The sequence below is a fragment of the Alexandromys fortis genome, unplaced genomic scaffold, assembly GCF_014885135.2.
Source record: "Alexandromys fortis isolate MF-2015 unplaced genomic scaffold, M_Fortis_MF-2015_v1.1 scaffold_29, whole genome shotgun sequence".
NCBI classification, from domain to species: domain Eukaryota; kingdom Metazoa; phylum Chordata; class Mammalia; order Rodentia; family Cricetidae; genus Alexandromys; species Alexandromys fortis.
The window spans coordinates 106,437-120,931 of NW_026067891.1; the positions used below are offsets into that span (position 1 = coordinate 106,437).

A 14,495-nucleotide genomic window follows, 5' to 3' on the forward strand; every position below is an offset into this window, starting at 1 on the left:
GAGAGAGAGAGAGAGAGAGAGAGAGAGAGAGAGAGAGAGAGAGAGAGAGAGAGAGAGAGAGCGCCAACCCAAATAGTGCTGAGTGGCAAGCCCTGCAGCCTCCAATACCCACCCCAGGTTTTCTGGTTTAATGTAGCAAGCTGCTTTATGAGATCCGCAGCCACTTGAAATATGATTTACTCCATGTAAAAAGTTTCAGATGGATAATGAAGATTCAGGATTGAGACTCACAGTGTAGTGTAGTCAATTTTCTTGCTGTTGCTCTCCAGTACATCTCTGCCATTGAAATGAATAATTTATTATAATTTATTTCAACCCTAGAAAATAAAACTGTTTTCCTTGTGATGTGTGCTATAGCCTTCAGAACAGACACATTGCTTGCAGTGCTCTCAATTAATTAATCCTGAAGTTTCATTCTTACTTGACCTTCTCATAGGCTAGGAGACTGGCAGGTAATTCTTTCCCCAATAAGACATGATTAAAATGAATGTTTTGAGAAGTAGGGGTAAAGTTGGTAATAGAGAAAATTGAAAGAACAGCAAAACTAGGTTGTGTTTTTTTGTGTTTTTCCTTAGATTTTACATTTGATGCAAGAGTTTTTAAATATTCTAGACAATACATCAGCAAAACTTTCCCTTACTCACGTGACCAAAGCTGGCCAAACTTCCTTCACCTGAGGTGTCTTTAAAGCACTTTCCCCCCACCTTTGATCAAGGCTAAGGCTGCACAAAGGCCAAGGAGACAGTACTCCCAGATGGCCTCCAGGGGACAGACCACCCATAATTGATTGCAGCCTTGCTCTTCAGAAGAGCAGGCTCACCTCTTCCTCCATTTCATTCAATTGTTTTTCATTTTAAATGCTAAAGACTTCCATTATGAAGCTGCTAAAACATTATCAACATATAGTGGCTGCTTGATACGTTCAGGTATTTTAAATTTAATGTAACTTAGATGGTGGGCCTCAGTTATTCTGGAGGGGCAGAAAAAATATAACGAAATATGTGCTTATTTATCCACTAATATCACAAAGGAAGATGGTAGATGAAGGGAACAATTGATTCTCCTTCCCTAAAGACGTCTAGGATCTAATTTGAGCAGGATCACATTTCAATATCTGCTGTGCATGTGGCCTTGGGAACAGCACTCAGTAATGACAGAAATTCCCTTCCTTCCGCACACTGAAAACTGGAAACAGTTCCTCCTTCAGCTGTGTGGCTCCCTGAGCCTGAGCCTCTGACTGGGGCAGGTGCTCTGGAGAAACTGCTGTGGGGGTGAGAGAGTTCTCTCCTTTCTCAGACCCTGTGCCTTATCCCAGCAGCTGGGTAGGGCCGGGTGCTTCCCTGTTTTGTTTGTTATTTTTGTTATGGTCAGGTCAGCGTCCTCTCCTCTCTCACCGGCCATTTGAAAGGCTGACGCATTCCCCAGGCACAGGCAGCTCTTAAGAGTTGGCTGCATGTATTTGTAGTTGTTCCTAAGAACATCACCAGGATTACTGCAGTCGGCTGGGGTGTAGATCCACACACAGAGTGGCCTGGCCCTCGCTGCACCCTGGCCCTCGCTGCACCCTGGCCCTTCCTCGCTGCACCCTGGCCCTTCCTCGCTGCACCCTGGCCCTCGCTGCACCCTGGCCCACACTGTGCCCTGGCCCGCACTGCACCCTGGCCCTCGCTGCACCCTGGCCCACACTGCACCCTGACCCTCGCTGCACCCTGACCCTCGCTGCACCCTGGCCCTCTCTGCACCCTGGCCCTCTCTGCACCCTGGCTTGTCCTTCTTTAGTCTCCCTCAGCCCTCCAGGGCTAGGACACGGGGCTGCTTTTTAGGTCTCTAACCCCTTAGCCTGGCTCTGCTAGCTCTCCTCTGTGCTAACCAGAGGATAAGGCCTCTTTTCTGCCTGTCTCACTAGCAGGCTGGGACAGGTAGGGAAGAGCTGGAGTCCCCTAAGTAGACTGAGAATCTGGTCCCTGCAGTGCCCGCACTCATCCTGTCAGGCCTGGGTTTTCTGTGGAGTACAAATGGAAACAAGATGCAAATCTTAGTTTTGTTTCATTCATTTCTTACAACTTCACAGATTGTGTGTTATAGTATTCAGCATGTTCAAGTGTTGACAATGGAAACATTTACTTTTGTGTGTGTGTGTGGTTTTTCAAGACAGGATTTCTCTGTAGCTTTGGAACTTGTCCTGAAACTCTCCAGACCAGGCCAGGCTGGCTTTGAACTCACAGAGCTCTGCCTGCCGCTGCCTCCCGAGTGGAGGATTAAAGGTGTGTGTCTCCACTACCCATTGGAAACATTTACTTTGTAGGAAGATTATATAACCTAGAGAAAATTAGCCTACTCATTTCTATGCTGTTAATATAAAGTTTGTTACTCAGTAGGAGGGAAGTCATTGTTTTCCATGAAAGTGTTCAGTGTATCAATTTCCAGAGATAGTCTTAAGTTTGCTGTTGTTCACTTTCACAATCTATCAATAACATTAACTAAATCTGTAAACCTTTTGTGTGGGGAACAGAAAGGTTCGCTGAAAACCTGTCAGAAGCCATGCCCTGGATTCTAATCACGGAACTTCAACGTCTCCATGACTCTGCAGCCAGAAGCCACTAAAGCACACAAGGGTGACATGTGCAGGAGGACACTCAGGGTGGAAGAGTGAGTCTTTCCTGTCAGTCACTGCCAGGTGCTCTGAGCCTCAGAAGAGCCCGAGGGGTGGCGGCCCAGGCTGGCACAGTGATCAGGCTGAGCTCTGCAGGTGACCTGGATTAGTGTTTGCATCCTTAGCAGCACCTTGACCTCTCCCAACTGTGAGACAGCTGATGCTCTCCCCAGGGTTAGTTGAGAATAGGAAGCTATGCAGTGCCTGGCAGTATGTGAGCACCCGCACACCCCACAAATGAGACAATCATCAGGCCCTGCTTACTGTTGGGTGGGAGCTGGTAAAAGTGGCCATGCCTCAGACTTTGGCCTGTGTAGCCTGAAAACCCCAGCCACAGCCCTTACTGGAATCCCCTGGCTTAGAGTTCTCAGTCTGTTTTCAAAAAGAAGATCCTTGAAAGTGAACTGCCTGTTAGAGTTTAGATGTTTAACTATTCCATGTGTTAGCCATAAATTAAGGCCACAAGTTCAGCTTTCTGTATGTGCTCCTCACTTCAAGTGTGCACTCGTTGGCTTAGCAGGACAGTGTCCAAGGTCAGCTCCCTTGGCTCGTCTACTTCAGCAGACAGTACAGCAGAAACCTGTGGCATTTGAGGAGCCGGAGAGGTCTCTTTGGTGTCTCCTTCGTGGCCCAGGGGGTTAGGTTAGGATCTGCTCTGCTCTGTACTTGTGTCTTACGCCCTTGTCAGGGGGTGTGAACAGAGAACACACGTCATCACTTCTCACTCTGGGTCATACATTTGTAATGTGTCCTTACCTGTGTTTACATGATTGCAGCAGAGCGCGCTCATTCAAATCTATGCTAATACCCCAAAGAAGCAAATGGGGTACTTTCTGACTGCCTCCTGCTCAGACTACAACCCTGCATGAAGTTAGACAACTTTGAAGAGACCATAGTGATCCCTTTCATCTCTCTAGAGCTGCTGTTCTTCCTTGAGCCATGCGGCCCCATTGTCTTTAGCCAGAGGGAAGCCACAGTTGCAGTATGGGAACATTATGTCTAAGGTATACTGTGCGGCAAGCACATTCCAGATATTTGATTTATACATAGGAAATCATGTCTCCCTCTGTCCCCTTCACATCAGCTGTGATGGACCCTACTTTATATTTGAGGACATAAAGGAAAATGCCATGGGTTATAAAGCAGGACCATACTTGAACTCAGTACTGAGTCTAATGCCTGTGGCTACCACATCACTGAACAAAATTCCAGCCAAAATCTGTAAGAAGGAAGAACTAAATGAGGAATGAGGAATCAAATGAAAGAATGTAGAGTATGATTTTCTAAGTAGGTAGCACCCCTGCTAGACAATCCCATCCCTGCATTGGCAAAATAGCTACGTGTATGGTTTGAGTATAGGCCCTGGCAAATGTAGCCAAAGTGGATTTAAAGTGGCCTTCCACCCTTCCCTGCAGCAGTGCTGGGAGCGAGTAGACACCGGAAAACTAGATACCCAGCTGCTACACCGAGTCCTCATGTGGGCTGGTGGGTACAATTAAGACTGCTCCTTGCAGTGTTGACTCACAGTGTCCTTGACCTCGGAGACTCCCATCTAAACCTCACACCACCTGCAAGGGAAAGGGACTGCTCTTCAGCAGGGCACCCAGTCTTCCTCTAGGTGGGGAGGAAAACTCGGACCCCATTGGCCGGACTGTTTACCACTGCTCTAAGATTATTAGAAAAAATAATTCTGGAAATTGGCTGTCACATCAATGCCATTTAAGAAGATTACTTGGTACTTTACATATTTCCAGAAAAGTAAAAAAGAAAAAAAGTACTCATTTTTGCCAACTTTATTTTTAGAAAAGTATTTTATTCAAACATGCCCTTACTTATTACAGACATAAATACATGCATTCAGACAAATGAATACACGAGAGAACCGTATAAAGTAATTGGCACATCACTCCAGGATGCTTTGTCAGATACTGGTAGAATTTGGTGCCTCTAACTTTAATCTTCTCCATTAAAATATCCATTCTGCTTCAGATTGTGAAGCCCATAATATTTTAGACTGTCTCCATGGATCTGTTACTTTTGCTTGTCAATTTAATTTGTGCTCTATGACTTTGGGTGGCTTGCTAGATTGTTCATGGGAACTTGCGGTCTACAAAGGATGCCCGGCATGGAGTTCTAACCTCTCCAGAGAGACTGGACATGCAGTGCTTGTGTTTTTATATAGATTGGCACACTCATTTGTGAGCAGCCTAATCATTGTGCTGGTGCAGGGAATGGCAGCTGTCGAGAGCTATAGACGCGCATCGCTGTCGTGATGCACGCCTGCAGTGTCTATAGAATGTTCGCTTTGCCACAGTTTCAGACACCATCTCATTTAATTCTCAGCTTCCTTGAACTGAGTTATTTCCCTCTTCAGAGCTAATGAAAACAGACACAGCAAGAACAGTTCCGTTACTTGCCAGAGATCACAGGGTAATTAGATCACCACAAACTTTTGCCAGGGGCAGGGAGATGGCTCAGTAGATAATCATTTGTGCAATCATGATGACCAGAGTTCAGATCCCATAACCTACATAAATGCATAAGTGCTGGGTGAGTGTGGAAGCATAGCTCTAATCCCAGTACTCAGGAGGCAGGAACACACTGATCGGCTGAATTGGCAGTATCTTCAAGCTGTGGGTTCAGCAATAATTAGCTTACTGACTCAGTGATACGGAAAGTGTTTAAGGAAGACACCCAACTTCACCCTTACATTCTACACATGTAAATACACACACACACACACACACACTACACTTGCATACTTTTGCAAAAAGAGAAGTTGCCAAATGATAACACTAAATGCATCCAAAGCAAACCAACTCTTAGAGTGTTGGAGTGGTGCTTGTGGGTCTTGCCGTGTGATTGCCTTTTCATCTGTCCTCCCTAGAGCTATGGGAGCAGATAGGCGGCAGTGGGAGAACCGAACCCACTTCACAGCCTGCACTGTTGTAGCAGCCTTATCCCTGCCCTCCTGCCTGTTGTGTGTCTTGCCCAGGGCACACTCCACATGTCTCAGCATGGCCTTCCATTCTGGCCATGGGATCCCTTAATATTGCAGAACCCACCCTGCTCAGTCCCACCTTCTTTTTGCTTCTTTGTCTGCTTATGGTGAACTCCTTAGATGGTACCTGCCCTGTGGCATCTCCCTGACTGTCCTTGAAGAACTTAGTCTTTCTTCCTCCACCCCTCCACAGGCTGCTGCTCTTTTCCTAGACCTTTTTCCACTATTTCTTTTGGTGACTTCCCTAGCAAACTCTGAGGCCCTAGGTAAGAGACTGGTAGATGCTTACGTCCTATTATCCCTTCTGTGTGACTTACAAACTCAAAAGTTAAGAGCATGGATAAGTATATACATGTAGCATTGAGTGAGCAGTTAGTAATGAAGAATGGTTTTAAAAGCAACAGTTTGAGCTGAGCGGTAGTGGTGCACGCCTTTAATCCCAGCACTCAGAAGGCAGAGGCAAGTGGATCTCAATGAAGCCAGCCTAGTCTACAGAGTGAGTTCCAAGACAGCCAGGACTGTTACGTAGAGAACCCTGTCTCAAAAGAAGACACTTCCTGAGCTAGCAGGAAGAGTCCTATTCCAGGGTCACAGGGAAAGTGTTCCATTCCACTCAGTGACGAGCTGCAGAGAGATGTTCCTTCGTAGCATGGACTGTTCAATGAGGTGAGGAGCAAGACAGGAAGGTGAGCTGGGCATGTGCATGGTGCCTGGCACAGCCCAGAGCATATAAGGCTAAGGCTTGAAAAGCAGAGACTGACCCTTGTGGCTCTGACCCCGACTTCTGCTCACCAAGAAGGTTCTCACCAAGCTTTTGGTAGTAAAGATTCTTACTTGGAGAAACGGGGTTTGCCCAGAGTTTGTGTAACCTCCTAGGCTTCCAGAGTGAGAGCCAGCTATCTAGGAAAAGCACTCCTGTCATCAGAAAGGTGGAAGAGTGTAAGAAGTACATAGAAAGTCTGAGATTCAGGCAAGCTCTAAGCCAAATTGTCCCAATTTCCATGTGACTCTGTCTTCTAGATGATGTCTGTCCTTATGAATACCATTGTCTTTGAAGACTGTCGGAACCAGTGGTCAGTATCTAGGCCTCTCCTAGGTCTCATCTTGCTCAATGAGAAGGTAAGTGTGCTTTCAGGAAGGGCCACAGGAGGAGGGAGGGGCTATTAGACACTGAAGACCATGGGATAGAGAGCTGGGGCCTTGACAACCCAGAAGTCCTTTCCTCAAAGGCTTCAGGTCTTCAGTTAACAGAGGCCACAGAGGCCCACGCACTACACTGTGTGTGGAATGCTGAGCCGTATCTTGAAATCACTCACTTGCCTTGCCACTCCACGGGAATTCTGAGCAGCAACAGCCCTTTTGCCTTCTCCTCCAGCCTGTCTTTGTATCTGGGGACCCAGACACGACCACATGAGATGACAGCAGCGGCCTTGAGGGAGTGTACCTAGGGCCAGCACCCTTCATTCGGGAAGCACGCACCCGTGCCTCCACAGTGCTCTGACCACCAGACTGCCTCCCAGCACTCTGGCCTCTCAACAGTCGGTAGGAACAGTGCATTACTGCTTGGGAGAATGAATTGTCTATACAATAAGATAGTACTGGGAAAAGACAGTGAGATTAGAGGCAGCCGCATACATTAAAATTCAAACGAAAATCCCAGCCTTGGAAGGAAACTAATAGAAGAAGAAAATATATCAAAAAGAGAAGAGCTGTCTCATCATTCACCTGTGCCGAAGTATCCAATTTTAGCCACATTCAATAGCGCTGTCATTCATCTTCCCTCGGTGTTATTGTGATTTAAATCCAAGCTCTATAAAAGAGAGCAGTTCTTTTAAAATGATTGAGAGGGAATAAGGGTAAATTCGGTGTTTAGAAAAAGCTTATGACATCACAATATTATACTTTACTGATGGAGGCAATATTTCATGGTTTAGGATGAAAAACTAATAATTTTCTATTTGGTGTGAGTCACCGCATCATTATAAAGGGAAAAATAAGTAGTTCCGTGCATTCCCAATCTTGTTCAGGAAGACACTGTGCTTCAAGTATAATGCCTCTGATATATAGCATTTAAATATTAGTCTGACTACATATTAATTATGTGTGTTTTTTGATGTGAGCTGTTTTAATGTATGATGGAAATTAAGTATCATACAGCTTAGGCTTGAAGAGATAAACATGTGACTGGCAAAATGTTGTCTTTTGCTGAAATTGGCTGTTTCCAGTGATTAGTAGCTCCGCTCAACATCACAGCTTGTTTCTGTGTACAAGACCACAGAGCCCAGCAGAAAAGGAGGGGGCTACCAGGTGTGCCAGCAAGTGCTCCCAGAGCTAAGAACTTTGAGAAGTGAGGCTGAAGGAGAGACCGTTGGCCTTGCCTTCAGTCACCCAAGTGCTTCCCGGGCATTAGGTTAAGTCCTCCTCAGCTTGAGGCCCTTCTTCTTTCAGCCTTCCTGTGACAAGTAGAGTTGAGACCCCAGAAGACCAGGTTCAGTCTCCCACAGAGAAGGCAAGGATTCCATCAGGCTAAGCAATAACAATGCAGCAGTCACAGCAAAAGACTCTTAAGAGCAGGGAGGGCACTAGGTACACCTAGGAATGCTTGTGCAGCTTGGGTTTTCTCTAAGGATAGAAAGTTGAGTGTGGATGCAAACCCGAGTATCAGGGAGCACAAGGAGACCCCAGCTGGCCTGGCTTCCTGCGAGGGTTGGAGTTGGAGCCCAGCTGACACTGTCTCTCCCAACAGTATTTCAGTGAACTGAGAGCAAGCCTGATCAACAGCCAGCCTCTGCCCAAGCAGGAAGTCCTTGCCCAGTGTTTCAGGAACTTGATGGAAGGAGTGGAACAGAACCTGTCTGTCAAGAACAGAGACAGGTGAGCATTGCCCAGCAGGGGATCTCTAGAAGCATTCCAGGCTTGCTGAAAACAACAGGACTACAGTTAGCACAGCTCACGGATTGGTACAGCTTTCCCATTACACCTTGTGATCTTAGACCCAGGCCAGTCCCAGTCACTACATTTTACTGGGTATTTGCTCATAGATGCCAAGATTTAAAAAATACAGCCTTTGCCCTTAAACAGTTATAATCCAACAGGAAAGAGCAAGTGAAGGGGAACTTACATTGTCCATGGAGATGCAGAAGGACTTCTGGCCTTTGAACAAGCGCAGGCCTAGGGGGTGGACACCCCAGCTAATGTTATCCCTGCTTCTGTAAGCTGCGTGAGAGAAAAGCAGCAACTTCTCTGCTGAGTCTCTTCTACAGTAAGGAGACAGTGATGGCACTGAATGTGGTGTCTAGACAGCAAAATGGTCCTGAGGCCAGTGAGCCGTTAGGTGTTGGTTTCTTCCTCTGCGTGTTATTTCAGAGTACCTGATGTCATTGGCCAGTGAGGTCTAACCAAATTCATCACTACGAATGAATTCATTTATTCAGTTTATAAAACTAGAAGCATATGGAACCCATGGTAAATAAACTATTCCGAGCTCCTGGCCTCGTGGAGCTCACTTCCTAATGGTAAGACAGACAGTAGTCACTGATAAGGAAGAAGAAAATGTGCTCAGGGAAGACTTCCTCCCTGACCTTTCATCAGACACTCGAGCATTTATAGCAGACGCTGTCTGTCACCCAGGAGGCAGTGGAGCCCAGGTATGAGCTGTGGTAATAAGGCAAGGTCAGCTGGGGTGCAGGCACCTTCCCTTGGCCGTTCATCAAACTCTTAAGCAATGCTCTCACATCCAGAAAGGGGCAACCTCAGAAGCTGGAAAAGGAGAGGCAGGATGTTTAAGTGGCATTTCTGAGCTGCTCTGTGAAATAGTATGGGCAGTCCTCTTAGTCTCAAGAAAGAACGGCAGCAAGGACTGGCTGCTGTCATTGCGCCCACTGTGTAGAGAGAATGTTTTCAGGCCTTGTCTCATTGACTTGATAAAATTCGCTCCTGCATTCCCTTAAGACAGTTAGTTACTCATATTAGGTACTAGGCCAAGTGGCTAGTCATTCAGGTTGCCTAGATAGTAGTAGTAGAACCAAAATATGGATGCAGGTAGTATAACCCAGTGGGGGCTAGAGAGATGGCTCAGCAGTTCAGAACACTGTCTGCTCTTCCAAAGGTCCAGAGTTCAAGTTCCAGCAACCACATGGTGGCTTACAACCATCTGTAATGAGATCTGGTGCCTCTTGAGGAAGAGACATGGTCAGTCGTACTCATCAACTTAGACCATGAAACCCAATATGGACAAGTTCAACAGAAGCGCCATATACAGGCTGCCCATGTATGCTTCAGCATTGCCAGGGCATAAATTTTGTTCATTCATTCAGTATAACCCAGTGCACCTTTTTAGGTTTGTTTTTTTTAAACAGTGTTATATAGCCTAGGCAGGTCTCAAACTCACTATGTAGACAAGGCTAACTTTTTATGATTACATTTATTTAGGGGGCAGCTATCAGAGAACAGCTCGGCAGGAGTTAGTTCTCTCCTTCCACTATGTTGGTTCTCAGAGACCTGACTCAGGTCATCAGACTTGGCAACACCTCCATTAACCCACTGAGCCTTCTCACTGACCTCCAAGGATAACTGAAATTTCTGATCCTCCACTCCCTAAGTGCTGGGATCACAAGCATAGGCTACCATGTCCAGTTTATGTAGTGCTGGGGATCAAACTAAGGGCTTCATGCACAGTGCACAAGTATTCTACCAAACTGAGGGCACACACCTCTGCACGTTTGTGCTGTTTTCTGAGATAGTTTCATCACAGAGATGCCAGCTAGCCTCAGACTCAAACTCATGATCCTTCTACCTCTGCTGTCTGACTGCTGGACATACGGACAGGAGCTTCCACTTCCCACTGCCCCCATTTTTCAATCACTAAATTCTGTTTCAGTTGAAATCCTAATAATACCTACCTTTGGGAAGAATGCAATGATGAAAGCATTCATCTGTAAGCTCAATTCAGTATTTGAGGCATAGTGTAAACAGTTTTTTAATGTTTTCTATGTAGAACTTCAGATGTCCCCAACCCTAAGCTGTCAGAGTGGGTTTGGTGGTGACTTCTTTTCAGGGGAGGATGGTGGCCAAATGAGCACCCAGCACCGTGGAGCCTTCCTGCAGGATCCTCTCCTGGGGCCCAAGCTCCACGCTGCCCTCCCTCCAGCTTTCATTCGACCTGCAGCTCACCGCTTCTCTCTCCACAGGTTCACACAGAACCTCTCCATCTTCAGAAGAGATGTGGCAGAGGCGTTGCGTAGTGACAGCCACTCTGAGCTGTGTAGCCTGGACATGATGAGCTGACCCGCCTCCCGAGCACGCACTGTGCAGCTTCTGTCAAGAGACTTGGAGTCCGCGTCTGCGATGCTGGCGCCCAGAGAATGTGTTCTCAGAACAAGCAACAAAGCCCTACATTTTTATAAGTCTGACCTAATTATAGAAATTCATAATAGTGTGCATACAGTGTAAATTCAGTATGCAAAGCGGAACATGTTTTTAGTCTGTCTGGGTTCCCACAATACTGAGAAGTCTAGAAACTATATTTAACCAAAGAATATAATAAACAAGCCTAGCACCCAGTCGTGGCTCTGAGATCAAGGTTGTCGATTTGAAGATGCAGCCCACAGTGTGGGTCCTGGATTGAGACAATTGCCATTTGAACCTGTTGAATTGATAGTTTTTACATCTGGAAAACACTACATTAGGGACTCTGGGCTGTGGGCATTTAGAGGGAGCCTGGGTTTGCTATAAAGCCTCCCCCAGGACTGCACATCGGCCTCTCTGCCTCAGCAGCATCTGATAAAGTTGAGAGACAGTAACACAATTAAATGGCTTACAAACAATGTTTGCTTTCCACTGGCATAAATCTGAAGTGGTTCCGTCTAGAAGAATTAAGCCGTGTGCTTGCTGCCTGCAGAAAGATGTCTTTAGGGCTCTGGAGGCCTCAGGAAGAAGTTCTGGGTGCTCCAGGACCTGGTCCTTTTGGCCCCATTTGATCTGAAGAGGAGCTGAAAGTGGCATGTAGTGTTTGGAGCAGCTCTGCCTTCAGTTCAGGTGCAGGCTGTCAGTTCCCAGAGGACAGAGTTGCCTTCCATCTTCTACACTTTTAACCACTGTTGGATTGTGACTTCATCCAAACACAGGAAATGGAGGCCTTTTCAGTCTGTGACCCGCCATAACTAAGCTATTAATTTGACATTGCCACTGTCAAGCGGGCCTCCTATCTTACTGCTCTGTCCTCGTGGTTCAGGCTTACAATAAACACTGTGCCCATTATTTCTGATAAGACATGAAAGGTTGGCCTCACTGTTGCAGAGAAGAAATCCACAGGCTCTTCTTGTAATCTCGTTTCTCAGACAGTGTTTCTTCAAACCTTTCTTGATAGTTGCGTTGGCAACAGGCTTGTCATATAAAATTGAGTCACCTAAGTTTATCTTAAAGTGTTTGTCTTCTGTGTGCAGAAGGGAGTCAGGGGACATTATGGTCTGGATGAGACTGCTTGTGGTCTTTAATGACAAAGAGCCTGAACCTTCTTCACCCCACTCTATTAGGAATGGAACTTCCTAGAGAAGACAAGTCCCAGACTTTGGAACATCAGCTTTCAAAGGAGCTTGACAAGAATTTCTCTTTGGTTTTTGTTTGGTTTTTAATTTGTTTAGTTTTGGTTTTTTGAGACAGAGCCTTGCTGTGTAGCCCAGGCTAGCCTGGAACACACTGTGATTCTCCTGCTGCAGCCTCTTCAGTAGAGGTTGACAAGTGTGGGCCACAATGCCTGGCTTCTTGGGTTTGGGGTATTTGGGGCTGGGTGGTTGTAACTGCACCTCATTTCCACAAACACGCTGCTAACCCCGTCCGAGCGCTGTTTCTTTACAAATGCCGAGGGTCGGAAACACTATATTGTTTGCATTAAAATGTTCACAAGAAAAGGATGCTGTGCTGCCCTTTCTTTGCCACACAGCCAGCTCTCACCTGGGAGCTGAGCAGCAGGCGGACAGCCTCTTTCAGGCTTGGCCACCTGTGTCCTTGTGCCTCAGTGGGGCTTGACTCACAGAGCACTCTGTGGGTAGCCCACCTGGGAGAGAGTGCCTTCCTTACCCACACTGCCTCCCCTCCCACTGTGCACACTAGGAAGTAAGGCCCAAAGGTGGCTTATAGCTTACAAATCCTGTTGGTAGATTTTCTACTGGGATCTGTCTCAGGAGAACTCCTTGCTGCTCCAGGTGGTAAACGGAAATGTTTATAATATTTAGGTTCATTTCCACCTGTTTCTCAGAACTTGGTTATTAACAGTAAATGACTCTAAAATTTCAATGGATTTAGGGCTGCCTGGAGATGTGAGTCGGTGGTAGAGCACTGTCTAGTGTTAAAGTAACATTTATCTGCTCCTGAGCCATGGAGGGAGAAGTCTGGCTGGGCCCCTGGTCTAGCGTCTCTCACAGGCTACATACATGCAGTGGTTGGCCAAAGCTGAGAGCATTTCACAGAACGAGTGAGGAGCCCGGCTCACCACACAGTTCTTAGCTTGTAGGAAAGAGCCAGAGACTGCAGAGATCCAAAGAGCCATCTGCTGCTGTGAAAACCCTAGTCCTGTTGCACACACTGGGGAGGAACCCACATTGACAGACGGAATGGGTGCGGGAGGCAGAGACTCTTGGAAGCCTTATTATTCAAAGCTGTCTGCCCCAGCCGACCTGGCCCTTGCCACACATGTTTCTCTCTTAAACTAGCAAGTTTTCTAATCTTGATTTTCCTTGGACGTTCTGTTGTGATTCCCTCCTCAGAAAGGAAAAGGAAGTGGGGCCACCAAGTGCTGGAAGATCACCTTTATGGTGCCACAGGCATACGCCCAGTCTGGGACTACCAAAGCCACCAAAACCTTGGAGGCCAGCGGGAACAAAGACCGGTGGATTTATACAGGAGTGGCTTCTGGAGCCATTCTATCTGAGATGAAAACTGCCATGTTAGGATACCCAGCAGGCCTGCAGAGGGCATATGAAGACCGCTAGTGCAACTATTCTTGTGACCAAATAGAGAACGCATCTGTTGGCCTTGACTCAGCAATAGAAAAAATAGCACTGCCATTTCTACAGGGCTCACTGCTCGGTGAAGGCACGAGTAAGTGAGGATGTGGGATGTGTCTGCACACAACACCATCCTAAAGGGATTCTAGTGTACAAACGTACAGTCTGGGCTCTACATCAAGCCAGCTAATCCTTAAGGAATTCTCTAGGTATCCTGACCCATCTCAACTTTGGCTTCCCATATAGACTTTAGATCCTAACTCTAAAGGTGTGTCTCATTTTTCAGTGCTGTACCGTCAACATCTAGGGCAGGACACCAAAGAGCACATGGTCCCTGCACTGTGTGTGATGATCAGAACAGCCCAGAAAACCCTCTCGGCTCCCCAGAGTCCATTCCACCAGCATGACAACCTTCACACACCTTGAGATTGTGGCAATGGGACCCCTTCCAAAAGTGGACTTTGTAGGTTGTCCACACATTCAAGGCACATCCTAGCTCTCGCCCTCAGCAGCTGCAGGTTGTTGGTCAAGGGCCTCTCATCCTTATAGTAATCGCCCCTGAAGCCTCAGTCCTCAAGCAGAACCCATTGCCTGGAGCCATTTTTCCCCTCCAGCTAGCAGCCTGAGCCGGGAATCAGTTAGATTTCCTAACTGCACCTGTACTTTTTTTCTACTTAATCCCAAATTGGGTCCTCTGTGGCTGGTACTGAAGAGGCAGACAAGGGACCCTTTGGACTCCACAACCCATGGGACTAGATACCTCAAGAAAAAAGCCAGTCTAATAAGACACTTTGAGCCGCGTCTGTGAGCCTGCCATTAATTCATCCTCCTGCTGGAC

General features: G+C 46.8%; 1 protein-coding gene across 1 annotated transcript in view; it reads left to right on the forward strand.

Annotated features, from left to right (window-relative positions):
• The window catches only part of LOC126494691 (ran-binding protein 17-like), a 115,021-nt gene extending 102,479 nt beyond the window's left edge, over window positions 1-12,542 (forward strand). The window contains exons 12-14 of the mRNA XM_050132137.1: window positions 6,675-6,773; window positions 8,401-8,528; window positions 10,844-12,542. Coding sequence (XP_049988094.1) covers window positions 6,675-6,773; window positions 8,401-8,528; window positions 10,844-10,940 — 324 coding nt within the window. The 3' untranslated portion in view covers window positions 10,941-12,542. The remainder of the gene's footprint in view (window positions 1-6,674; window positions 6,774-8,400; window positions 8,529-10,843) is intronic.
• Window positions 12,543-14,495: the final 1,953 nt, after the last annotated feature.